The following is a 24,874-nucleotide window of genomic DNA, read 5'->3' as shown; positions in this document are numbered from 1 at the left end:
TCTTTCCTACATTCTGATACCTTATTTATTTCAATAGTCCCTCTAGTTTCTGAATAAGAGCTATTTGAATGTAAAAAATCTGCCCCTGTTTCCCTCCGTTACCGCTTAACCGGACCCAATTGTGTTATTATTTTATATTTTGCTTGTTCTGGATTCAATGTTTAAGCAAAACTATTATTAAATTTATTTTAATAAGAAAAGGTTTAACATTACATATCTCGAAACAAGAAAAAACATGCAGATGTTGTTGAAATTTTTCAGTAAATATTTAGTTTGGCCCACGACTTAGTCCCAGTTTTTAATTTTGTTCCTCTGTGAATTTGAGTTTGACACTCCTGCTCTAGAGAAATGATTTAATTTAATTATTTTAATACACTTATCGTGATATGTAAAGGGCCCTTGTGCACTATTTTCTGATGTTGTTTCCTCATCAACAACATACCTAGAGTTGTGTTTTGTTTCATTCACATATTTAGGCAGAGTTCTTCTTTCAAACAGGAAATATTCTGTTCCACCTTGTGATGTCATGTGGTAATACCGTGAGTGCGCCACTGTGTTTAATCTCCACACACCTTCACTAGAGTCATTTGGATAATCTCAGCCCAGGAATTGTCAGTCTCTATTGAACTAAAGGTAAAAGGAGGTGTTAACTTGAAAACTGCAGTTTCATGACGTCACAAAGTGGAAGAAAGTGGATATGTATGTTTTTGATTAAATAACATCATTATGACATTGTTTAAGCTCAAAAGAGTGAATTTTGCGTAATATTAGACCTTTAATATTAGTTTGTCACAGATCACGACATCCTTTTTCATGAACGAGTGATATGTAACGTTAGATAAGATGAACAAACAATAAGCCAACTTCCCTAAAAACTGAAAGAGGAACAGGTGAAGATGAACTGAAACTTGACACAAAGAATGTCACTGTAATTGTAATGCACAAAGCTGCTATTGCTACTACTACTACTACTTACTACTACTACTTCTACTACTGCTACTGCTACTTCTACTACTGCTACTGCTACTTCTACTACTGCTACTAAAACTACTACTACTACTTCTTCTACTACCACTACTACTACTACTACTTCTACTATGCTAATACTACTTCTACTACTTCTACTACTACTACTACTTTTACTACTACTACTAATAATAATAATCTAATAATCATCATAACAATTATCATAATCATCATCATAATTATCATAATCATAATTAAAGCCGCTCATAGTGATGATCCCTGCGCACGCCCCTCCCACGCGACAGTCCTGGCAGCCGGTCCCTTCCTGGCAGCTGCCCAGGCCCACAGATCCTCCATCAGAAATATTACACAGTGCACCTTTAAATGTATTTCTTCTGGTCTTTGTGTCCCTGCTGGCCAATGTGAAAAATGCCCCATGTCTGTAGTATATATTTAGTCATTCATAGAATTGAATCCCCAAATTTGGTACAAGTCTGATAATTGATGGCGTTTCATGTCTATGGTAGGGGGCGTTATAGTGTACACTTGTCATATGCTGCATGTGCATGTAAGATTTTTAGATTTAGATTTTTTAGGTCTCAGGAAAGAATCAACCAAGAAAAAGACTTAAATTTGAAAAACGCTATGATTTTCTCCAGAAGAAAAACAAGTAAATGTAAGACCAGATTAATGCACATAAGGAGATGTGGTACCTGTACAACTCTAAAGTACAGGACAGTAAACAAAGTCAGGGATAAGACTGATGGTTTGGAGATGCAAAAAATCTAAGCTTCTCTCCAAGAAAGACAAAGAGCTGGAAACTCAAATAACTGCCACAAGGACATCTGATATCTGTATAACAGTTCAGTGAGAGAAAATGTCCAGCTTAAACGAGAGCTTTCCAGCAACAGGAAAGTCCTTGAAAAGATGAAGGAACAACATAAAGCAGAGGACAATATAATGGCTGAGATGAGAAACACAAACAGAGGCCTGCAGAGACTCTCAGACCACTGGTTTTGGAGATGGTGGAGATACAATCCACAAAGACAATGAGAAACTGTCCAGGAAGGTGCAGGAGCTGTCTGCTCAACTCTTCTCAGCACGAGAGGAACTGTGTTTCCTGAAGTTTCATTGTGAACGTGAAAGAGCACAGACATCCAGCCGCCCAGAAGGAGCAGACGCAGTGAAGGTGCAGAGGAAGGTGCTCCAGGGCTACTACCTGCACTACAGCCCCTCCAAACATTACCCTATACTCTTTGCATCATGAAAAACATAAAACTAAAATTATTTTAACATTATGCTCTTCTCTTAAATGTCTGTGATAGTTATTATTATTATTTTATTATTTCACATGTCAAAACTTGAATTCACATGACAGCCACAGCTGCAGTCACTTTTTGATTTTTATTAATTGGTGGAAAGTGGAAAGAGAAAAAATAATAACATATGTTTTGATTTCCTGAACTTTGTTATAATGTTGTATCCTCATTACTGCTCATCCTTATTTTGTGTAGGACCTGCTTTAGTATATCTGAGACATAAGGCTTTAGTATATCTGAGACATAAGGCTTTAGTATATCTGAGACATAAGGCTTTAGTATATCTGTGACATAAGGCTTTAGTATATCTGTGACATAAGGCTTTAGTATATCTGAGACATAAGGCTTTAGTATATCTGAGACATAAGGCTTTTAGTATCTGAGACATAAGGCTTTAGTATATCTGTGACATAAGGCTTTAGTATATCTGTGACATAAGGCTTTAGTATATAAGGCTTTAGTATATGAGACATAAGGCTTTAGTATATCTGAGACATAAGGCTTTAGTATATCTGTGACATAAGGCTTTAGTATATCTAGAGACATAAGGCTTTAGTATATCTATCTGTGACATAAGGCTTTAGTATATCTGAGACATAAGGCTTTAGTATATCTGTGACATAAGGCTTTAGTATATCTGAGACATAAGGCTTTAGTATATCTGAGACATAAGGCTTTAGTATATCTGTGACATAAGGCTTTAGTATATCTGTGACATAAGGCTTTAGTATATCTGTGACATAAGGCTTTAGTATATCTGAGACATAAGGCTTTAGTATATCTGTGACATAAGGCTTTAGTATATCTGAGACATAAGGCTTTAGTATATCTGAGACATAAGGCTTTAGTATATCTGTGACATAAGGCTTTAGTATATCTGAGACATAAGGCTTTAGTATATCTGAGACATAAGGCTTTAGTATATCTGAGACATAAGGCTTTAGTATATCTGAGACATAAGGCTTTAGTATATCTGTGACATAAGGCTTTAGTATATCTGAGACATAAGGCTTTAGTATATCTGAGACATAAGGCTTTAGTATATCTGAGACATAAGGCTTTAGTATATCTGTGACATAAGGCTTTAGTATATCTAGACATAAGGCTTTAGTATATCTGTGACATAAGGCTTTAGTATATCTGAGACATAAGGCTTTAGTATATCTGTGACATAAGGCTTTAGTATATCTGAGACATAAGGCTTTAGTATATCTGAGACATAAGGCTTTAGTATATCTGTGACATAAGGCTTTAGTATATCTGTGACATAAGGCTTTAGTATATCTGTGACATAAGGCTTTAGTATATCTGAGACATAAGGCTTTAGTATATCTGAGACATAAGGTGCAAATGTGGCACAAATGGCAAAGGCCAGATGCAAAACAGAACAACAACATTAGAACAGCAAACCAAGGATAAAAAACCTCTTGGCTCAGCCTGTTTCACCTCTGTGTTCAGGAGCCAAATGGCAGAGGGAATAAAGGAATTTGCAAATCTGTTTGTTTTCCTGCTGGGGGCGAGGTAGCGCCTCCCAGAGGACATCAGGGAGAACCTCTCTTTTAAAATGTGATCTGTTCTGACAGTGATCCATTTGGGCTTCTGGAGCCGCTGCCTGCTCCATAAAGAGTTCTGTTCATCTGCGCATCTATTACCTTTGATCTTTGAGTGTATCTTTTAATATTAGTATGTCATTTTTTGGAGAATGATTGAATGAAGTAGGTTTTCATGTTACAAGGGGATGTATTTGAATTCTTCTAAGGCTATAGGGTTTGCAAAATGTTATATACAACTGTCAATATTGTGAGTATTGTTTTATTGCATTCAAATTACAGTGTGTTCTATTTTATGTGTACATTTTTTCTGATAAATTAGTCGATGCACTTACAAAAACATAACTCCCTACTTCCTCTTGAGAAATATTGTGGTTTTGCTGTTGATTTTATACACTGCTCTTCACTGTAACTCAAAGACTCTTTACAATATTTTAACACAAAACAAGAACAGGACGAACAAAACACGTAGTGAGGAAGCAGTCCTCTGTGGGGGTTATAGGTTATGCAGAAAAGGTCAGTTTTGAACTGCTATTATTATTACTTAAAGCAACACTACGCCACTTTGCTGCTGCCTCCATTGAGCTGTTATTGCTTTGCCTGGAATGTTCCATGTTATGCCTTTAAACATTTCCATCTAGTGTTCATTACATGTATCTCTATTGCTCAAAAATACAATAAATCCTTCTGTGAACAGGGGCGACTCTCCATAGATCTGAACTGTAATACAACATAGTGCTATAACCTGATTTTAATCTATACCATGGAACATTCTAGACAAAGCAATAAGGTTTCCATGGTGACAAGCAGGTAGCGGACCAGGCACCAGAAATTTATGGAGTGCAGCTTTAATCACCATTGAGATTATCATATAAAATCTTTAATTGTTTAGTTGATTAATTCAACTAACAATGTTATCGAGTTTATAAACTGTTGCTGACAGGCAGGAAGAGTGAGTGAGTTAGCTGAAGAATTGGTATTTTTGTTGGTAAAATAAAGAAACAGATTCAATTTATAATTCACAAGTTTAATCTGTCTTTTTTATGAATGTTTTTTAGTCCTGTTTTTTGCATAAATAGTAGGGATAGGACAAGATCTCACAAGATAAAATTACCTCAAGATTGTGCACACAAAATTATGTTGTGAGATTTTTACCTTTGGCTTGGACAATAAAAGAGTTTAGAGCTGTACTGTAAGAACTGTAAGAGCTGTAGTTCAAAAAAACTATACAATGACTGAAAGTCCATCCATCCATTTTCTTCCACTAATCCTGGGCCGGTTCGTGGGAGCAGCAGTCTAAGCAGGGACTCCCAGACTCTTTCACCCCAGACACGTCCTCCAGCTCCTCCGGGGGGACCTCAAAGCGTTCCCAGGCCAGCTGGGAGACATGGTCCCTCCAGCGTGTCGGGGGTCTTCCCCGGGGCCTCCTCCCGGTGGGACATGTCCCGAGGAAGGTGCCCAGGAGGCATCCGGACCAGATGCCCGAGTCACTCTCAACGTGGAGGAGCAACGGCTCCACTCCGAGCTCCTCCCGTGTGACTGAGCTCCTCACCCTATCTCTAAGGGAGCCCAGCCACCCTGCGGAGGAAACTCATTTCGAGCGCTTGTATCCGCGATCTCGTCCTTTCGGTCACTACCCAGAGCTCATGACCATAGGTGAGGGGAGGAATGAAGACTGACTGGTAAATCGGTCGTCTTCACCATGACGGTCCGATACAGCGACTGCATCACTGCCGACGCTGCACCGATCCGCCTGTCATTGAGATTGATGACTGAAAGTACTACATAAAATAAATAAAAATAGTGAAGCTAAAATTGAGAAATTTATTACACTGTTATTATTATTATTTATTACAAGTTATGTCAAAATCTTGTCTTGTCTCGTTCTCGTGGACCCAATCTCGTGGTGTGAAAATTGTGTCTCATCCCATCTCTAATAAATCGTACTTTTTGCATGAACTCCCCCTGCTGGTGTAGTCTTGTGAGTGCAGTTTGGGCCAGATACATAAAGATACGTCAACTATTTTAGAGCTTTTGCCATGCCTCCTTTTTTGGTCAAATAATTAATAGAGTAAGAGTTTCTTTAGTCAACTCCAGTCCTAATCTGTGAGCTGTTTTGTAAATACGGAAACAGTGGGGTTCTGTCTAATCTGTTTTTAATTAGTCTGGATGGATGTGTCCTTATGCAGCCCGACTGAGCCACGGCCCAACACATAGAAACAACAAAAAGAGATTCTGGACTGAACCAGGACTGAACCAAGACTAAAACAGGACTAAAATAGGATTAAAACAGGACTACACCATGGCTAAACAGGACTACACTGTGGCTAAACAGGACTACACCAGGACTAAAAAAGGAATAAACAGGACTAAAACAGGATTAAAACAAGATTAAAACTGGACTAAAACAGGACTTCACCATGACTACAACATGACTGAACCAGGACTAAAACAGGACTAAAACAGGACTACACCAGGACTACACCAGGACTGAGTGTCGGGTTGGACCTGGAGGTGCACCCGCATAGACTGTCGGGTGATCAGGACTTAGACCAGGACTAGACTGGGACCAGACCGGGCCTGAGACCAGGACTGAGACCGGAACCAGAGCAGGACTGAGACCAGGACTGGAACTGAGGCCAGGGCTGAGGCCGGGGCTGAGGCCGGGACTGAGATCAGGACTGAGATCAGGCGCACTTCTGGGCTCGTCCCAACACTCAGTCCTGGTTTAGTTCTGGTTTAGTCCTGGTTTAGTCCTGGTTCAGTCCTGTTTGAGTCCTGGTTCAGTCCATATGTGGCGCTAAAGTTCAGCATTGTGGTTTAGGTCAAAAAATATAAAAATATTTTGTATGATGTAACACCAGCTGATTCCGATTATGTAAATTTTTTTGCTTTTTTTTTTTTTGCTCATATAATTTCAATTTCAGTCTCATTCAAAACTAGAATCATTTATACAGAGTGAGTTTTGAGTCTTGTTAAGTTTTTAGGAGGCGGCGCAGCTTTAAGCCAGTCCTGAAGGGTGTTAATGTAATCTTCTTATTACACAGAGATAAAGTGGAGCCTAAACGCCGCAGAAACACTCACAGACTCGACAGGAGATTTGACTGTTCACACCCAAACACAGACCCAGACGGAAAGCACAGAGCCTTCATTTGTTTAGGGAAAAGACTCATGCGACTCGTGAAACTTTGACCATTTGTCTGATTCATGAGTGACGTATTAACGCGAACGGTAGACAGAAGAGTATTATGAAAGAAAAGCAGGAGGTCATTTAAAACTATCTCTGTTAAACTCTCAACAGAAATCATTTGCATCATCATCACGAAAGGTGCATTGTGTAACTTTTCTGGTGGAGAGTCTGTCAAATAAATGCTTTTCCCCATGGAGATGTTATTGCTTCATCTGGAATGTTTCACAGTGTGGTATTAAACCTTTTTATCTTCAGAATACCTGTTTTTCTAGGTATTTTTGAGCTTTAAATCCACCTATAATTGAATAAATGTAAAGTTGAGCTCTTTGATTGATTGATTATTTATTTCAGTCACAGGTATATTTTGATATTAATTCACAGACAGTAATATTTAACATACACAGACCGAAAAGGTGCAGGCTGAAGCTTATTATGCCTTCACCCTTTATTCCTTTATCAGAGCGTCATCTTGACAACAGTTCATCTTCATAAATACAGCAAGAGAAAACAAACAAATAAGTAACAGTACAACAAAGTACTACAGCACAAACTAAGTATCATAATTCACGAATCTGTCCAGAGTTAAACATTAAAACTTCTTATAAAGTGAAAGAGACTGGTGCACAATTTTAGGTTTTCTGTACATTTGTTCCACAGCTCCACCCCTTTAACAGATTTACAAAATTTCAAAATGTTTGCTCTAATTTTCTTTTTAATAAACATGGCCGTGCCTCTGAGCTCATATTGGCTCTTTCGAATTTTGAATATGTTCTGTAAAGATTTTGACAGGAGATTGTTGTTTACTTTGAACGTGATTTTCAGAGTATAAAGGTCGACTAAATCGTAAAATTTCAGAGTTTGAAGGTTTATAAATAACACATTGGCTGATTCGTTATAAGGTGACAATGTGTTTGCTCTTATTGCCTTTTTTTTTTTTTTTGTCATACTAAGCAGGTGATGGACCCTCCACCAGAAAAGTCACACAATGCACCTTTAAGGATTACTTTTTGTTTTTCTTCTTTTATATTCTTTCTAGCAAAACATTATGATTCCATACTGTAAATATTCCAGTTAGTTTATAATGTTGTAGCTAATGCCAGGTTGAAGTGTGGAGCGTTTTGAATTAAATTTGAATCTCTAATGAGGAGAAGACGGGACGTAAAGGGCAGGAGTGTGCAAAAATTTCGAAATATCAATATATCGTATCGTTTAATGTGATGATACAGTATTGATATTGTGGGCTGCTGTATCGATATATCGCCAAGAGGATATTTTGGTGTATTTTACAAAATTATTTTGTTACAGAGCTGCAGTTTTGTTGCTTGTTTAGTGGAATGAAACTTGTTTATGCAACACATTTGACATATTCACTGTTTTGATGAGTACAATGAGTGTTTCATATGAACTTTGCACAAGAAGTGGTTTAACAAAGACTTTTAATATCACAGCCATAATTTAGCCTTTATTTTTTATTGAACTCTATTGAATCGACTTGAAATATATTGTATCGAATCGAAAGCTCACTGTATCGTGATATGTATCGTATCAGCAACTCCTTAATGATACCCTGCTCTAGTAAAGAGGAATATTTGAGTCTGATTGGTCGAAGCTTCACAACAGCGAGACAAGCTTTAAAATCTTGAACTGAAGAAGCGGCTTGGATGAGCTGCGAAATGTTTTTGACCTAAATAAACATTTGTCCAGTAGACAAATTTAATTTCTCCTTTGCCTGAGAAATTTTGTGTTAAATAAAATCATTAGACCTGTCATGATAATCACTATATTGATTTATCGTTCAATATATGAAAGCTTGAACCATATATTTTTGGGCTCAGTATTTATTATGTGATCAATTTCTTTGACAGACAGACAGATACTTTATTGATGGGAATTCCTGAGCAAGCTGTTGCAGTTGATGTTGCTGCAACCTTTGTGCATATTTGAAGTTTTTAAAGTTAGTTTATTTATTGAGACAGGGACAGTGCACAATATACATTAACCTTAACAGGAGAGATGTATTGTACCAGGTTGTACCAGCAGTGCTGATTTTCGCCTGTCGTCCCTGGGCAGGTTAATGAATTGATTGTATTTAATTGACCTTAGCTATCAACTGTTCTTCCTGGAGACCTGTGTAGCGTGTTTTGGGTCATCTCAGTAGCCTTGGTGTCTCAGTCAAAGGCCTCAGTGCAGTTTAACAGGATGACTGGTCCGGGAGAGTCAGCAGATCTGTGTCAGGACTGTTTGAGGAGAGGAAGAGTCATAAATGTACCTCCTCTGTGTCCTGTCTCTTCTGTGATGTTGATGACAAAGTAAGAAAAAAAACTAAGGCACTCAAAAAGTACAAAATAATTAAAAGCCTTTAATACCACATGGCAGATAAAGTTAAAATATGCCAACGAAATGAAACAAGATCCTTTATCTGCCATGTGGTATTAAAGGCTTGTAATTATTTTGTACTTTTTGAGTGCCTCAGTTTTTTTTCCCTACTTTGTATTTGAGACTGGTCCCTACACTGAAGAGCACCAAAAGGACAATTCTGCACAATTTTTGCTTGTCCAAATAGCACTCCTGCCCCCAAAGCTTTGTGATGTTAATGACGAAATGGAAATGGTCCATTCCCTCAAAGTATTTCTTCTGGAAGGTCTTCTGACATATTTGCTGCCACATATGGTGCAAAAAAAAAAAAAAAAAAGCCTGCAGCATCTCGAATGTCCACAGCGATATTCTCAGCTACCTCCTTGCCCTTTCTCCATGTATACAGGAAAAACAAACACCTCATTTCACAAAATCCAGCTTTCCTTTACTTGTGTGCTTTGAACTGCACACGCTGCACTTCTTAGTTGGTTAAAATTCCACGATATGACGTTAAAAACTGAGCTCAAAAAACAAAAAAAAATTCAAAAACTGCTCAGTGTGTGTGAGCCAGGCAGCCACAAAAGCAGCCAACCACTCTTTTGTTGCAATAAACGGGGAGCTTTTTGTTATTTTTGTTGTAGCACAATATGATTTTTGCCGTAGAGGGATGAATAAATATGTTCTATGGTTTATTTTTGATTCAATCTGCAATCTGTCTATTTAAAAATGGCTTACTTTGGGTTTATCCTGCTTCATTGTTATTGTGTCAGTGCTAGGCCTGTCACAATAACACATTTACAAGCGTGATATACTGCTGAAGTAAATATAGATGATAAACAAAGACGCTGAAAGTACTTTATGCCACCGACACAAGAGCAGATTTAAACCACAAAACCTACTCCAAATCAACAATACTGTTAAAAATCTTAGCACTTAGTCTGCATCTGGAATGAGTCATAAGCTTTTATGACTTTAATCCTATATTATTTTCCCAGTAGTTTAAAGAAAAAGTACACACAATAAATATTGATCCCAAAAGTATATAGCTTTCTTATACTGAACGATAAGTCAGTATAGTTCTGTAACATTATATTGTGCTTCAAAATGTGTTATCGTGACAGTGTATGTGCTTGTTTCAGCCCTATTTTGAATTTACATGACCAGCCAGACTCTTCTACATTCTGTCCAAATCCAGAAGGGACAGGGAGCGGACCATAAAGAGTGAAAAAACCTCTGTTCAAATTTTTTAAAGATCCAACCAGGGGCGCAGGTTTGGTCTCAGCTTTGGTGGGGACATTATCACACTGCAAAAACCAACACATCTTTATAAGAAAGTGTAAAATGGGAGAAAAAGTTGCGTATATGTTTTATGAATTCTTTCCAAAAACACACAGAGTCTGGGCAGGTCCAAAATAAGTGAGAGGTGGTTTCATTTTTCAGTTCGCAGAATGTCCAGGTAGTGTCCATTGCACTTCTAAGATGATTCTTTAGTGGAAAACGTAGAATGTAGAAGTTTGTAGCAGATTTCTCTTTGCTTGTTGGTGATGAGATATTTGTGAGGTCATGTCCAAACATTTTTCCATGGAATATTGTCAATAGATTCGGGCTGTTCACAGCGCACGATAGGGTTAGGTATCATTGAGAAGTTGCCGATACGATACATACCTTGATACATAGGCCACGATATGATACATATCTCGATACAGTGCACTTTTGATTCAGTATGATATATTTCAAATCAATTTAGATACGGTTCAATAAAAAATAAAGGCTAATTAGTCCTTTTTAAACAACCACTTCCTGTGCAAAGTGAATACGAAACACAAACATTTTAATCCTCAAAACAGTGATAATGTCAAATGTGTTGCATAAATGAGTTTCTTTCCTCTAAAGAAGCAACAAAACTGCAGCAAACAAGTAAATAATTAAGTAAAATACACCAAAAAATACTCTTGGCGATGTATCGATACAGCAGCCCATGATATCGATACTGTATCATCACATTAAACGATACGATATATTGATATTTCAATATTTTTGCACACCCCTAGTGCACGAGTAGGGCTTTGTTTGGGAGGTGCACTTGTGGTGATAGTCGCTCTTTTTCTGCGGCGACTCATTATAAGGCAAGTTTAAGTGAAGATGAAGGCAAGTAAGTTCATTTTGAAAAGTTTTTCAAAATTTGTTGCGCTGCGTCTTCACTCACGCCTGCTCAAGCCGACATCTTCAGGTGCGGCCCTGTCCTGCCGCTTCCCCAGTTTAGGCTCCTGGTTCCACTAATGACATCACTCTGTTGCAGCCAGTGAAACAGTGGCAGGAGTAACCCTGTCGTCATATCACTGAATACATCTCAGAACGTCTCATAAACAGAATGTGAACTAAAACATGTTAAATTAATACTATTGGGTTTGGAAAAATATCGGAATAAATTTAGATTTTTGTTTAATAAAATAAAATGGCAAATATTGGAAGGGACTATTTTGTCTTCTAGGGGTGTGCAAAAATATCAAAATATCGATATATCGTATCATTTAATGTCATGATACTGTATCGATATCGTGGGCTGCTGTATCGATACATCACCAAGAGTGTTTTTTGGTATATTTTGCTAAATTATTTTATTACAGCGCTACAGTTTTGTTGCTTGTTTAGAGGAAGGAAACTCGTTTATGCAACATATTCGACATTTTCACTGTTTTTATGATTAAAATTGACGTTTTTTATATTAACCTTGCACAGGAAACGGTTTAACAAAGACTTTTGGGACATGGATCACAGCCATGATTTAGCCATTATTTTTTATTGAACCGTGTCAAATCGATTTGAAATATATCGTGTTGAATCGAAAGTGCACTGTATCGAGATATGTATCGTATCATGGCCTATGTATCGAAGTATGTATCGTATCGGCAACTTCTTAATGATACCCACCACAGCCGCTAATTTGTAGCTCTCCAACACATTTAGAACAAAATATATAACTTATTTTACCTGAAATAAGTCATAGTTTGGTGCTCTGATTGTTGATTCTGTAAAAATCCTTGCTGTTTCTCAATCCTTTATGTAGATTTTTCTTCTTTTTTATGTGTAAGGAGCGTGTTTGTTTTTGATGCGTACGGAACATAAAAAAAACTGTGAGCACATTTTTTGTTGTGATTATTTTTTATTTCTATTATGATTTCACTTATGTTATATGTTCCATTGTATAAGAATGTAAATCTCTACTTGCCCAAAATAAATACATCAATTAAAAAATCATTGAGACAGGACACAGCTTCAGATCCACTCGTCTTTGTCAAGTTTTTTCTGGACAGGTAAAATTTTAACTCTGTGTTTTTGTCCTTCAGATTCCCAATGGGCGAATCGGGTCGGCGCTCCACCCTGGTCTCCCGTCTGCCCATCTTCAGACGCAGCAGCAGCAAGAGACAGGACTCCCTCCCCTCCTCTCCGTCCTCCGGGGGTCTCACCAACGGGGTCCACACCTCCTCCCCCTCCAGCACCAACTCCAGCTCGGGCAGCACAGGCAAGAGACGCAGCATCTTCCGGGCCCCGTCTCTCGGATTCAGCTCCAAACGGAACAGCGAGCCCCGCGACCACAACGTCAACCTAAACCTCAGCTCCGCCCCTCCAGCCAACGCCCAGGCCACAGACGCCAATGGGAACAGCCAGAGCAACATCCCCACTTCAGTGTCCACTACGGGCTTCGTCGAGGGAGGGGGGCGGTCCAAAAACAGGCATTCGTTTGGGTTTGGGAGTCACAAGCAGAAGAAGATCACGCGGTCCCAGACGGAGGATTTTGATAAGGCGTCGTCCTCTTCATCATCAGCAGGTACGATTGATTAATATTTTTTTAAAGAGCTCCTATTGCGCTGTTTTCTGATTTATGTTGTTAACATTGTTTCCTCATCACAAACCGACCTGAAGTTGTGTTTTGTTTCATTCACACACGTTTGAGTAGCTCTGTTAGTCTGTCTACATTTCCAAATCTCAGAATGCTCTGCTTCACCCACAGACCGTTTAAAAAAGTGGACTAAGCGAGTGTGACGTCACCCACAGTGTTCAGCGTCACTCCAGTGAAGGTCACGGTGCAAACGGTTATAGGAGCGAATTTGGAGCCAGGCTTTATATAAAAAGCAGTAAATATCATTGTTTTGACGAGCTGGTAAGACTGGTAAGAGTTTATGTTCTGACTAAGCAATGAAGAAGTGAGGTTGCCTTATAAAAAGTGCCATTTAAAAAAGACCAAAACACCTCTAAAATAAAAGCAATGCAGTTTTAGTCCATGCATGAGGGAAAATGATAAAATATGTTTATTTTGTAATTACAAATTAGTTTAAACGATTCAATCAGAGTCAACCAAAAGGCCATATGTGACCCTGGAGCTGGAGAATGCCCAGGTTTGCTCTATATTATGAATAGGATTTTTTTGCCAGACAAAACAGTGTGGGGAAAAAAAAACAAAACACCAGCATGTAGAGCGGGTTAATATGAACATTTTAAGACTAAAATGACCAGGCTCACTGCAGCAGTCACAGAAAGAGGGATGACAGTATTCCAATATAAATCAAGTGAACTTCCTATTTGGAAGCTATATCCATTTATATAGTCCACAGACTATATATAGACTATAGACTGTATAAAAAAGTGGATTAAATGAGTGTGACGTCACCCACAGCCTTCAGCTCCACTCAAATGAAGCTCACGATGCAAACTGCTACAGGAGTGAATTTGGAGCCAGGCTTTGACTGATAAAAAAAAAAAAAAACAACAGGGTCATGTAGAGCGTCTTAATACGAACATTTTAAGACCAAAATGATGAGGCTCACAGCAGCAGTTAAAGAGAGAAGGGCCACAGTACTTCAATGTAAGTCAATGGGAGCCAGCGTCAGAAGGAGCCAGAAGAGCCGCATGCAAACTTCCTTTTTGGAACATGGAGGCGAGTGCGTAAACTATGTCCTTTTATATATACAGTTTATGGTTCCACCTTCTGATGTCAGGAAACTGTAATTTTCAAGTTAACATCTACCTTTTACTTTTTACCTTCAGTAGAGATCGGCAATTCCAGGGCTCAAATTATCCAAATGATTCTAGTGAAGGTGTATGGAGTTTAAAAACACAGTGTAGCACTTCTGTATTACCACATGACAAGGTGTAACAGATCGCGTTCTGTTTTTATCAGTCTAAATATGCAGGGACATTAAACATGTGTGAATGAAACAAAACACAACTACATGTATGAAGAAAAGAGTAGAGCGCTTCACTGGGTCATAAAAGAGTAAAAAAATAGCAGTACAGATGAGTTCCCTTACTGAAATATATAAAATTAAAATACAAAAGTGCCTCCAGTTTGTATCTTTCTCACTTTTATATTTTTCAGTAAGGGTAACTTTCTGTTTAAGACAAATACATGTATGTTTGTGATGAGGAAACAACATTTAGATATACATAATAGTCTAATATAGGCCCTTTAATAAAGAACTTAGAAAGTACTGAATTCATCACCATATTACTAATCACAACAAAAAAGTAATGCACCAAAATGTATGACCTCTCCCTCCGCAGGAAACCGAAACGTCTTCATAAACTGCATCAGCGGCTCCAGGGTGAACGAGGGCGATGACTCCGGTTTTATGGACGACTTCAGCGGCGCCAGTAACAACAACAAGCGCTCGTCCTCCTCTCGCCAGAAGAAGCAGCTCCTCCCCAAGTCCTTCTCCGCCCACCACCGCTTCTCCAAGACCTCGGACCACCACAGACCCCCCGAAGTGACGCTCGAGCCCCCCTCCTCCACCACCACGCTCACCCCGGGGTCCTGGCCTGGAGAGCTGACGGGCGCTGGGTACGGATGTCACCAAGTCATGTTTTAGTGTGATGATGACTGTAAGAATAAACTAGGGCTGCACAATTAATCGCAGTCGAATAGAACTTTGAGTTGATGTAATTATCAAAGGTCCGTGTACCATTCGTTCTTTTAATTTTCATTTCTTTATACCATTTTAGTGACTCTATTTCCAATATTTAATTTAAAGTTTACTTCATGGGTGGGCAAACTACGGCCCAGGAGCCATATCTTTTTAATCCGGCGCGCCAAACTTGAATAATAATAATAATAATAATAATTTTCAGTGTTTTAAAAGTCATTTCAATACCGTATTTTCTGGACTATAAGTTGCACCGGAGCAGAAGTCGCACCAGCCAAAAAATGCGCAATGAAGAAGAAAAAAAAGTATATAAGTCGCACCGGAATATGAGTTGCACTTTTTGGGGAAATGTATTTTGTATTTCAGATAATTATAGCATAAACAACAGAACATAAGTTTACCAAACTCACAATCTCACTCCAAATCACTAAATCCATTCAATTCTTCATCCTCGGTGTCACTTCTGCGCAACCTCCAGAGATAAACCGTAGATCCATGATGTAAACAGAGCGCCACTTCCTCTTCTGTGTAGCTGTCGTCAGACTCGGTATCAGTTCCAGTTAGAATTATTCCGGCTTTTCTGAATCCCAACAGGATGGTTTCGGCGTCACTGAAGTCCAGGCTTTGTCGATCCATCCAGTGACTTCCAGGAAACTTTCATGGCGCGCTCGCCCGGTTGCCGTGAAGCTGTGTTCTCCGTCGCCGCTTTCCACCAGTCAATCAGAAGTTTCTCGCCCACTCTAAACTTTCTTTTTGCTGCTCGATTACCATTTTCAGCTGATAATTTCACTATTTGCCGTGAGACTGCGGCTTTTATTGCAGGAGACATGCGCAATAGAGTGCGAAGTGACAGTTGTACAGGAGTAATAGGAGCATCAGATACTGACACACAAGCCTAGAGCCTCTCGCAGCTTCAGCGTGAAAATTTTAATGTAGCACCCGAGTATAAGTATCACAGGAAACACCCAAACCATGAAAAAAAGTGCGACTTATTGTCCAAAAAATACGGTAAATAGTAAATACCATGGGACTTGAAAGACAGATATTTTGTTGTAATCCTTTGTAATGATTTTCAGTTATATTTTCTACATATCCCATGTTATTTTATTTTCTTATGAGGTGGATTACAAAAAACCTCCATCCATCTGCTCCTGGTCTCGCCCTTCTGTCAAATTTTAGAACCCTTTGTGACCCATGAATCAAAAAGTTTGCCCACCCCTGGTTTACTTCAAATAACTCCAGTCATAAAACAGTCATCGTGCCTTTTTCAATTTAGATATTTTATTCTCTGTGGTTTATTTGCCCCAAAAGTTCTGCCTCTAGGAGAACTTACCTGAAAAATCGCTGCAATTTTGTGAACAAACATGTCCTCTTCTCGTGTTTACTTTCGCGTCTTAAAAAGCAATTGTTGAACTCCAAGACGAGAAACAGGAAACGGCGATAAACTCCTTTGTTCATTTGACATTGAACTCACACGCGGCACGCTAAGCAGCAGAACTTATATATAAACCAGAGAGAATGAAATATCAAAATTGAAATAGACACTGAGACTGCTTTTTGATTAGTGTTATTTGAGATAAACTTTAAATTTAATATTGCAAATAGAGATGGAAATCTGTTTTTTTTTGTTTGACACTAAAACGGTTTTCGTAAGTTTTTCGTTCTTAATTGAAATTCAAAAGAACGAATCGTACACGGACCATCAACTCACAAAAGCTGCAGTAATTTAGATAATAGAATGTCCTCTGAAAATAATAAAATATTCTGTCTCTTTATATCGAAAAAAATCTTGTTGTCTCTTTACAAACATGTTCTGAAATGCATGTGATTCTTATTAGTTAATCAGTTCGTATTTTCATTCTTCTCAACAAAATCCTACTTTTTAAACATCGCAAAACTAATCACAATCGTAACACTTCCGAAAAATCACAATTGCATTATTTTCCAAAATCCGTGCAGCCCTAACAATGATTCTTATGATTATATTGTGACTTGAATAATGATAATTTTCGATTAACCTAATAAATTTTACTCCCTCAGTGCTGGAGGAGAGAGTTCTCTGCAGTCTCCCATGATTTCAGAGGATCGGACCACTGCGATCACCCCGTCCGAGTTTCACCCCATCACGGAGGATTCTGTGTCTGATTCTGTGGACGTCCTGCCCACGCCCAGCCCCGTGCCAGTGCTACCCCCAGAGTCTGCCACCCTCCCTGGGCAAGACGAGACCAACACTGCCCTAGACCCTCCACCCGCTCCGGAGAACAATAACACGGTCATCTCTACCTCCCAAGTATGTACCTATAAACCTTTTTGAATTCATTAAAGGCGCATTATGTAACTTTTCTGCCACCTGCTTGTCTCCATGGATGGCCTTAAACTTATTTATCTTGCCTTCTATATAATATTATAGGTGTTTCTATTGCTAAAATGCAATAGAAGGCTTTCAAAAACACGTTCTCCACAGATTTGAACTTCAAATTCAATCACTTAATAGCTGTAGTAGTTTTTTATTTGGTTATTTTGCTGCGCTATAAAACCAAACAAAACAAAATATATGACTACAACCCCATGGATCATGACCGAAAGGGTTTAGGCTGAAGTAAAATATATGTATAATGCCAAACCTTATTAAACAATGACAGAATTCCAAGAAAGAAAGCAGCGTATGAACAGCAAGTTTGCATTTAAAATTTCACTTACGACTTACTGTATATATAAGAGACAAAATATACATTAAAACAAACTAAATTTAATGCATAATTCAGTCATTCCAGAGTTCTATATCTTTCAAAACATAATGCTTTATACTACTGTTTTTTTTTTTTTTTTTTGTTTTTTTTTTTTAAAGCTTCTACAGCAGGGTTTGTCAAAGTTCAAATTCACAGAGGCCAAAATTAAAAACTGCTACTAAGTCATGGGCCAAACTAAGTATTAATTGAAAAATTTCAACAACATCTGCATGTTTTCTCTTCTTTTGAGAACTGTAATGTTAAATCTTTTCTTATTAAAATAAATGTTTAATAATAGTTTTGCTTAAACACTGAATCCAGAGCAAACATAATATAAAATCATAACAAAATGTTAAATAAATCATGTCTCTATTGCCTGTCTGTAGCGTTTGAACTTTTTTTCACAAGCCAACAATCAGTCAAAATGCAGCAACACATTTGCAAAGCATTCTGGGATTCATTGTATTAGCAGTGCATGTTGGGGGCCAGCTCTAATACGTACTTGATATGATTTCTCAGGCCAAATATAATTATATCGCAGGCCAAATTTGGCCCCTGGGCCTGAGTTTGACATGTCTGCTCTACAGTGTTAGTCTTTTTTCTTTTAAAATCATCACTCAGATTGGTCAGGTTTAAAGAAAACATGTTTTGTTTTTCATTTATGGTCGTACAAACTAATAATAATGTTAACAAAGGCACAAAAGTTTATCGTTGATGATCACACAAAATAAACCATAATGAGAATGAAAAAATGAAAGGATTTTTTTTGTTTTCGTTTATGGTCGTACAAACTAATAACAATGATAAAAGAAGGCACAAAATGTATCGTTTATGATTGTTTGTTTCAAAATAAAAGGCAATGTTAAAGAAAATCACATGTTTAGTAAATAGTTGCGCTTACTTTTCTCCATGAAGGTTGATAAGTTGAATGCCATACTGTGGAACATTCCAGACAAAGCAATAACCAAAAATAGCTCCATTACATTGTTCTTGTACCATAGACTGTATTTTTAATTCACTTTGTATTGAGAAAATGCCGCTCTTCTTTCTGTAACTGCTGTTCTCAGGCTCCTCATTTTGGTGTTAAAGTGTTCATATTAACTTGCTCTACATGATCATGGTGTTTTTATTTTGTCTGTAAATCAATTCCTATGTGGAACTTGGCTCGCCCAGGTGAGCTTCATTTGACTAGAGCTGAACACGATGAGTGACGTTACACTCACTTAGTCCACTTCTTTATAAAGTCTATGATTGCAACTCTGAAACTGGGCCATTGTGGGACTTGTAAAGGTTTTCTTATCTTATATAATTTAATACAAAACTAAATCACTGGATGATATTTTTGGAATTCTATTAGAAACGTAATTTGGTTGAGATTCAAGTGTCGCACAAATGTGAGTGAGATTTTCAACGCCGGTTTTTCATTTGAAGTCTATCAGATCTTGGTGCTGCTTTTTGATAGTTTTTATATTAATAGTATCACTCAGTCACAGTACGACGCTGTGGACGGCTCTGAGTTTTCAAAGAGGGTGTGACGTCTTCAGGTGTCACTGCAATGTTTAAGTAAAGATTAACTGTTCTTAAAAGCAGCATTTGTGTTTCGAAATTACTCTACAAGTTTTGGCAAGTGCAGATAATGTATGGAGAGATGTGCAGGGTGTGAAAGGAGTACATGTCCCATATACTCGTGTCTGAACTGCTCCTCATGTTTAGTCAGAGCCAACTTTACTTTACTGAAGGTGTTTTGCAGATGTTTTTTGATTGTACTTTCTTCTCACAATTTTTATTATTAGAGGTCCTATATTACTAGGGGTGTAACGATACACAAAAATCACAGTTTGGTACGTACCTCGGTTTTCAGGTCACATTTTCGGTACAGTTTGGGATCAAAATGTAAAACCATTTGCTTGTTGTTTATTTGTGATTTTATTAAACTAACAATTTGTGTTAACATTATACAAATGGGAAATAAAATAAATGCAAGGTGCTGCTTGGCAATACTAATAAATAAAATAAAATAAAATATTCTCAAATAAGCAACAAATGTTTGAAATATTATAAAAAATAAATTCCTTGTAAACAGTAAACCAAACTTTTCATAAAGTAAAACGCAGCACTAACAGTTCCAGCATGAAGTTTTACTCAGTCTTCATATTTTTGGTCAGAAAAATGAACTTGTCCACAATGTTTGCAGCAAGTTCAGATGTTTTGGAAGTTACAATGTCCCTGAGCGGTTTCACTAGGGACACAGGTCACGGGTATGAGGGGGTATGAGGGGGTATGTATGAGGGGTATGAGGGGATATGAGGGGGTATGTATGGGGTATGAGGGGGTATGAGGGGTATGTATGAGGGTATGAGAGGGTATATGAGGGGGTATGAGGGGGTATGATGGGGTATGATGGGGTATGAGGGGTATGAGGGGTGTATGAGGGGTATGAGAGGGTATAAGGGGGTATGAGGGGGTATGAGGGGGTATGAGGGTGTAATGAGGGGTATGAGGGGGTATGAGGGGGTATGATGAGGGGTATGATGGGGGTATGTATGAGGGGTATGATGAGGGGTATAGGGTATGATGAGGGGTATGAGGGGTATGAGGGTGTATGAGGGGGTATGAGGGGGTATGAGGGGTATGAGGGTGTATGATGAGGGGTATGAGAGGGGTATGAGGGGTATGAGGGGGTATGAGGGGGTATATGTATGAGGGTATGAAGGGGTATGAGGGGTATGAGGGGGTATGAGGGGTATGAGGGGGTATGAGGGTGTATGAGGGGGTATGAGAGGGTATGAGGGTGTATGAGGGGGTATGAGGGTGTATGAGGGGGTATGGGGGGGGGACTCCATGCCGGTGAAAGTGAGGACCGCGGCGCTACGACCATAGTTTTGTTAGTTCACGTTAGTTTTGTTTGTTCACGTGGTTCGGAGGGACGTGGTCAAGACGGGGCGCAATTGTTGTCAAGGTGGTCGCCCTAACTATAGAGCGCGGCGGGAAACACCGGACCAGTTCCCTCGTGAATATGAAAGAGCTGAGCCTTTTGTGTAGCTGCACATGTAGTCACGGAACACACACAAATTGCTCGAACTCACCCGCACACAGCCCTGCACTGAACTGAACGTCCCGTACCAAAACAGATTCGGCACGAGTACATGTACCATTACACCCCTATTTATTACGTAAAACTTACTCTTGTGAGCTTTAAGCCAAGTTAGAATGTTGTTACTTCATCAAATACATACCCAGAGTTGTGTTTTGTTTCATTCACACGTTTGAGTAATCTGTCTTCTCCAAAAGTCATCTCCAAAGCTCAAAATGCTCTGTTCCACCTTGTGATGTCATGCAGCGGTAGTTTTCATGTTACCTGCTACTTTTTTACCTTTAGTTCATTAGAGACTGGAAATTCCTGAAATTATCCAAATGATTCTAGTGAAGGTATATGGAGTTTAAAAACACTGTGGAGCATTTCCTGTATCACCACATGACATCACAAGGTGGAAGAGAGAGAAGAATCAGCGTAAATATGCAGGTTTTGTGTGTTAAACATGTGTGAATGGAACAAAACACAACTCCAGGTCTGTTTGTGATGAGGAAACATTATAACATAGATCAGAAAATAGAGTAATATTTTTTAAAAACTTTTCTCGGACTTTATCTTAAGCCGACTCAATTTGACTGTTTCATTCTACTTCTTCATTTCATTCTACTTCTTTTCAGGTTGCAACTATTACTTCTAACCTAATTTGAACTGCATTTCCTATTCATAAACAGAAACTGCAATCCATAATCATAAAGCTCTTATCCATTCAGCTGGGGACAGTCATTTTGTATTTTTGGTTTCCCATTTTCCATCAGAGGTGTAATATCGATGCAAAGTAGATGGGGGTGTTAAAAATATATTGAAATTGTTACGTTAGAGCTGTGCAAAATCCATAATAAGAAATAATCTAATAAGAAATAAACAGTGTAATCTTGTAAACTATTTTAAAATCCATTCATTTGTGTGATGATAACGATAATGCACTGGGTATAGCTTTTGTTGATGCCCAGTGTGCTTTATGTTGCTTTATTCATTCACTCCAGAGTCAGTGGTGGTAAGATGCAACTATAAACAACTTCATGCCACTAAAACAATAACAATAATGAAGGTTAAGTCCAGTAAACAGGTTTGTATACATCTTTAAAAGGCAGAGGCTGCAGCAAATGAACTACAGAATGAAAAAAATGACCTCAGGGTTGGAGGTTTGAATCCCGTTCTCGACCTAAAAATCATTGGTAGCTCCCACAGATGAATGCTGTTGTTGTGTCCTTGGGCAAGACATTTAACACACCTCACTCCTAGTGTCTGTGTACACTGGTGAATGTGTGTGAATGTGTGAGTGGTTCCTTGATGTAAAGCGCTTTGAGTGCCTTGAAGGTAGAAAATCTCTGTATAAAAATGTGACCATTTACCATTTTCCATCCATTTTCTTTGCTTATCCGGGGCCGGGTCACGGGGGCAGCAGTCTAAGCAGGGACTCCCAGACTTCCATCACCCCAGACACGTCCTTCAGCTCTTCTGGGGGGACCCCGAGGCGTTCCCAGGCCAGCCAAGAGACATTGTCCCTCTATCGTGTCCTGGGTCTTCCCCGGGGCCTCCTCCCGGATGTGCCCAGAACACCTCCCAAGGGAGGCACCCAGGAGGCATCCAGAACAGATGCCCGAGCCACCTCAACTGGCTCCTCTCGATGTGGAGGAGCAGCGGCTCTACTTTGAGCTCCTCACCCTATCTCTAAGGGAGCGCCCAGCCACCTTGCGAAGGAAACTGATTTCGAGTGCTTGTATCCGTGATCTTGTCCTTTCGGTCATTACCCAGAGCTCATGACCATAGGTGAGGGTAGGAACGAAGATTGACCGGTAAATCGAGAGCTTCGCCTTTCCGCACAGCTCCTCAGTTGAACTCCTCCACTTGAGGAGGAGTTCAAGTATCCATTTACCATTTTAAATATCAAAAAACTCCATATACTGAGCACTACTTTCTCACCACAAACACCATTGTCAAACAGTCTCCTCCGTGCCGTGTCTCCTGTACAGTACAGAATGTGTTCAGTTTGCCAAATTTACATAAATGTTCGATCTCTAGCAGTAGCACGTACAGTCTGCGTCAGGTGCTCCTCGTCTCGCGATCGAGGAGCTTTAGTCTCAAACTTAGGGTGATCACATTTTCAAAATTCAAAACTGGGACACACCCGAGTTGGGATTTTTGGTATGAATAAAATTGTGAAAAGAGCGTGTAACATTGTAGATTCTTGTGTCAGTCATAATCTGAGGGGTTTCTGTAGCTGCATTTTTTTGCTTTATGGTCATTATCAAACATGGTTTTCTGTGTTTTGGCAAAGCAAATGAGAATTTATGATCCTCTTTAGTGTTGGCAGAGATCAGATTAGTCAAAAATTTTGATAATCCTGTTTTAGTCTTGGTTTAGATCAAATTGGTAAAAACCTGGGATATTTCTTGTATAAAACTGGGACAAATCACTGGTTTTCTATAAATCTGCTGGGACAGGGGACCCAAGGCTCAAAACTGGAACTATCCCGGGTAAATCGGGACGTCTGGTCACCCTTCTCAAACTCCACTAAAAGCTTCTATGCACTGTATCATGTGAGTGTGTAGAGCTTTTAGACAGGTCCTAAACAGTGCACTTAGTAAAACAAAGTGTGATTTTAACAAATTACAAAAACAAAACCGTGCGTTCTCAAGTTGCACATTTTAGTTTTAATATGAGCAGGTTTGGCCCCAACATTTGAGCCCATTTCGTCAGGTTAAAAAAAAAAACCTGACCTGCGCATCATTATTGTGCACACATTCAAAACAATCTTCCAAATTGTCTTATTGCAGGTTTTCTTCAGTCCAGTCCAGTCCAGCGCTGAGAAGGCTCTACCGGCCGACACCAGCACGGCCAACAACACGGACTACGAGACCGCCGTGTCCCTCTCCGAACCAGAGACCGCCGTGCCCTGTCTGCCGCTGAAAGAACAGAGCGAGGAGGAGAGGAGAGAGAGGGAGGAGGAGAGGAAGGAGGCCAGAGAGGAGGTAAGGAGGGGAGAGAGAGGAGATGAGGGAGGGAGGAGAGAGAGGGAAGGAGAGGTCAGAAGGAAGGAGGTCAGAAAGGAGGAAGAGGGAGGGAGAGAGGGAGAGGAGGAGGGGAAAGAGAGGTAGCAAGGGACAAGGAGAGAACATATAAGAGTGTTTTGACCCAGAATGGATCAGGACATATTTAGAAAGGGACATGGAAGTAGGGCTGCTCGGTTATGGAAAAAAAATCATTATCACGATTATTTTTGGTCAATATTGAAATCACGATTATTCAAACGATTATTTTTTTAGTTACACGATGCATTTATTCAGCAATTCTCTCTCAAAAAATCATCTGTTATTGATAATTTACGCAAAATTGCAGGCCACAGATATGTACCTTTAGAGCAGTTCTGTGATGTATAAAACATAAAATGAATAAAATATACTTTGAACATGAAATAAAGCATAGAAAAACATAAATGCATCCAAAATAAACTATATATCAAGCTGTTCTACAATCTCTATATTTAAAAAACGAAATCAATATACTTATTTATGTAAAAAGTATCCCAAAATAAACTCGATTTCAACTCGATTATATGAGTTTGGAGATCATTTGACACAAATCCAAATCGCAATCAAAATTCGATTAATTGCACAGCCTTACATGGAAGAAAAAGTTAAGGATTGTATTTCTTTTCTTTTTTTCTTTTTATATTTTGGATGATGGAACCACAAAATGGATGACAAAAAAACAAAAAAATTAAGTACCAAAGGAAAAGACCCTGGTGAG

The 24,874-nt window shown here is 38.9% G+C and overlaps 1 protein-coding gene across 2 annotated transcripts in view; it reads left to right on the top strand.

The window, feature by feature from the left end:
• ccser1 (coiled-coil serine-rich protein 1) overlaps nucleotides 1-24,874 on the top strand; it is a 506,315-nt gene that overhangs the window by 4,379 nt on the left and 477,062 nt on the right. For both annotated transcript variants that reach the window (XM_055161268.1, XM_055161270.1), the window contains exons 2-5: nucleotides 12,728-13,209; nucleotides 14,943-15,219; nucleotides 17,342-17,591; nucleotides 23,902-24,096. In XM_055161268.1, coding sequence (XP_055017243.1) covers nucleotides 12,735-13,209; nucleotides 14,943-15,219; nucleotides 17,342-17,591; nucleotides 23,902-24,096 — 1,197 coding nt within the window. In that variant the 5' untranslated portion in view covers nucleotides 12,728-12,734. The remainder of the gene's footprint in view (nucleotides 1-12,727; nucleotides 13,210-14,942; nucleotides 15,220-17,341; nucleotides 17,592-23,901; nucleotides 24,097-24,874) is intronic.

This window comes from Boleophthalmus pectinirostris, unplaced genomic scaffold (assembly GCF_026225935.1).
Source record: "Boleophthalmus pectinirostris isolate CB_2022bp ecotype Guang Dong unplaced genomic scaffold, ASM2622593v1 HiC_scaffold_4, whole genome shotgun sequence".
Taxonomy (NCBI): domain Eukaryota; kingdom Metazoa; phylum Chordata; class Actinopteri; order Gobiiformes; family Gobiidae; genus Boleophthalmus; species Boleophthalmus pectinirostris.
The sequence above is the reverse complement of the archived record's forward strand: the minus strand, read 5'-3'. Positions and strand labels throughout refer to the sequence as shown.